A 3,346-nucleotide genomic window follows, 5' to 3' on the forward strand; every position below is an offset into this window, starting at 1 on the left:
TTTTTGAAAACCGAAACACTTAAAGCTTAGCTGTGGATCAGAGTGCAGCAGAGCTGGATGTGAGGATGAGGCGCTCTTTGCTCTGTGTACTGGGGCTATTCTGTAAGTACATAACTAATTGTAACTGTTTATATGGCACTGATTAAATAAAAAACTGTTTTTCATTTGTGTAAATTAGAGTTTTTGAGTGGGGGAACAACTTTGTCTAAGAATTTGATGCTACATTGTGTTCAATTGTTTTACACTACCAGTTTAAAGAAAGCAAAGAAAATGGAGAATGAGCATGAGCTGTGTCATCTGAAAATTCACCTTTTTATAAATGTTTTAGTTCATAATGAGATGATTTTCTGTCACTTTGATGATGTTTCAATCTTGATTGTAGTGCTCAGAACATTGTTCTATGGAAATGCTGAAGGTAAGATGTGTTTTTTTTCTTTTGTTCCTCTTTATTGAATATTACAGTTTTTTTACAGACGCTAGGACACATTTCTCAATACTTAGGTCACGTTTGCAAAACTCCTCACACAGTGAGCACAACAGAAGTCTATGTGGGCTAAACTGAGGACCAGTTATCATTGTTTTGGCTCAAAATGCATTCAATGACTACATCTCTCAAATTTCATGAATCATCTTCTCACTCAGACACAACAACTGCCAAAAATCTTTGTACAGACAGGACATTTTGCATGTGCTTACATACTGTTTTCAAAACTGTTAAACTCATGGTCAAAACAATAACACAATGCAAAACTTAAAAAGACAGCAAAATCCAACGGCAATATTTTATTGAAACATATTTTAAATCTAACAATGCAGTTTAACCAGCCACAGCTTATTCTCATTGTAGATGAACATCTACACAGGTGTTACTCCTTCAAATTTTCAACTCCTTCAATTCTGGCAGCCAGAATTGAAGGAGCTCAACACTGAGCTCAACACACCTTCTTTCCTAGGTGTGTTACCCTAGATGACATAAGATGTGATGTGGATGAGAACCTGTGGCCAAATAGGGAAGACCGAGTAGATTAGCATTACTATTGTATGTGTATCAGTGGATGGTGTGTATACGAATTCTTGTATTTTGGGATTACTTAGTGCAAAAAAATAAAAATACATAAACATAAATACATGATGTCTGATTCATTCCAGTAACATATATTGAAATTATAAACAGAGATGTGTCCTTGTTTTACACAAGAAAACACTGTGTAATGCTACATGTTGTTAGTGTTTTTTAGGTCATTGTTTTGTGGGTGACAAAGTGTGTTTGTCGGCTGTCAACCTTTGCTAGTGTTCTGGAAGAATGAGTTTATTTGAGACCTGAATGAAGTGTTTTGGTAGTTGTAGTGCATTTTGAATGTGAAATGAACTGCTTTGCCAAGCTGACGGTCAGTTAGGAGGATTGTGTGAAGTGTTTTGCAAAAGTGACCTAAGTATTGGGAAATGTGTCCTAGCGTCTGTAAAAAACTGTAACAGTATTGATCTTCTATCTTCTATCTTCTGTAGCACTCAAAATTACTCTTCATTTTTATACTTTTTTGTCACACTTGAACCAAAACCCAGAAACAGAACACAACCAAGAACTTAAATTATCAGGCAGTATGTTTCTAAAGATACTAGTAACTGAGACAAATAGGTTACTGTGATAGTGTGTGTGTGTGTGTGTGTGTGTGTGTGTGTGTGTGTGTGTGTGTGTGTGTGTGTGTGTGTGTGTGTTACAGCACATGTACATGTTAATACACATGAAGACATGCTATGTAAAGCTGGCTCTGTTTTAGAACAAATTACATGTAAAAAATCTTAACTTTAAAAAACTGATGAATTGATGACTTTTTCAGTACTTAACATGCATCAACACTTTGGAAAAGTGGCAAGAGGGAATTTCTCTCTCAGATCATTTCATGCACCTTCGTGAGCAACATTTTAGACTTCCATCATAGCTAAAGGACACCTCATTAATTTGATCGTATTTGATTCATGTCCTGGGATTCATCTATTTCCAGGATGATGACAGTGTGAAGTAATTCCTGGGCACATGGCTTTGGGTAACTTGCATCAAAAACAAAAAATGCTTCGAAGCAGCCATCAACAGGCCTTTAGATTGCTGCAAAAAAGCAGAAACAAATCTATCTTCTAGTACCAGGCAAGATGAACATTTTCTTGTGGTTCCTTTGGTGCTGAATTTATTTCCCTGTTAAAACAAAGCATTTTCCTGACATTGCATAGACATTCCTCCAGAAATCCAGTTGCTGGCCTATGAGTTCTGCCAGGGCTGAACCACGTATCCTGAAATTTTTAAAGAAAAGAAAAGAAAAGGGTCAATAAAGTAAGATTTAATAAATTGTTTGCAGTTGTTTGATTAATGTCAAATTGTCTATAATACTGGAGAGGTGAGCTCCAACACTATGCTTGACATTTGCTCAGATAGGACAAAAGAACAAGGAAGCAGACTAGTCTTTGGTTTTGAATGCTTGTAATTAATTGTTAGGAGATGGACTAAGCCAAGCTCAAGTATCATCTTTCGCACACTTTGTACTGTCACACAGTTGTACAAACTGTTTTGCCAACTTTTAAATAGAATTACAAAAAATGTCATCATTTATGCATCTATGATGTGCATATGACTGAAGAATTCAATTGGATGAGTGACGAAATGTTGCTCCCACTGAAAACGCTGTGTCCAGATGAACAGAATCAAACTTTTGGGATTTACATATCTGGATGATCGAGCATGAATCAAGACATGTAATGCACATACATTTTTTTTTAAAGATGTGGAGATTGAGTACATACAAATGTATATTTATTTTTATAATCACAATGATACTCAGTATACTGATTTTAAAAAACTGACCAGTATTCAGGTTTTTTAATGTACTGTTGAGCCTCGTCCACGGAGCTGAAAAACCTTCTGGCGCTGCTGGCCTGTGTTAGGCAAAGCCGTGCTGGGAAGAGGAGAGCCGGCCTCAGGCCTCGCCCGTAGAGCTCTGACATAATGTCCTTGTACTGCGCCCACTGACTGAGGACTTCGAGATTGTAGTTCTCCACAATTTAGATGGGCACACCTCGGTAGTCAAATTTCCCTCTCCTCCTAACTTCTTGGATGATGAGGTCCTTGATCTGGTATCGGTGCAGGTGGATGATCACCGGGCGAGGTGGGAACGGTGTTATGGGCAGAAATCTGTGCCATCAGAAACTGAATTTGAATAAGTTCAATTTGAATTTGAATTGCTCAGATTGAATCTGAATTGTAACTTGAATAAATGCTTTTGAAAACTGAATTTGAATTAGTCTAATTTGAAATTGAATTTATGGTTTGAAAATGATCATCACTAAATTGAAATTG

General features: G+C 36.8%; 1 protein-coding gene across 1 annotated transcript in view; it reads left to right on the plus strand.

Annotated features, from left to right (window-relative positions):
• The window catches only part of LOC102307535 (B-cell receptor CD22), a gene marked incomplete in the record, with an annotated part of 58,599 nt that continues 55,253 nt past the window's right edge, over nucleotides 1-3,346 (plus strand). Inside the window, 2 exon segments of the mRNA XM_042215236.1 lie at nucleotides 1-102; nucleotides 383-415. Coding sequence (XP_042071170.1) covers nucleotides 66-102; nucleotides 383-415 — 70 coding nt within the window.

Source organism: Haplochromis burtoni, unplaced genomic scaffold, assembly GCF_018398535.1.
Source record: "Haplochromis burtoni strain Fernald_Lab_line unplaced genomic scaffold, NCSU_Asbu1 Contig_690, whole genome shotgun sequence".
NCBI lineage: Eukaryota > Metazoa > Chordata > Actinopteri > Cichliformes > Cichlidae > Haplochromis > Haplochromis burtoni.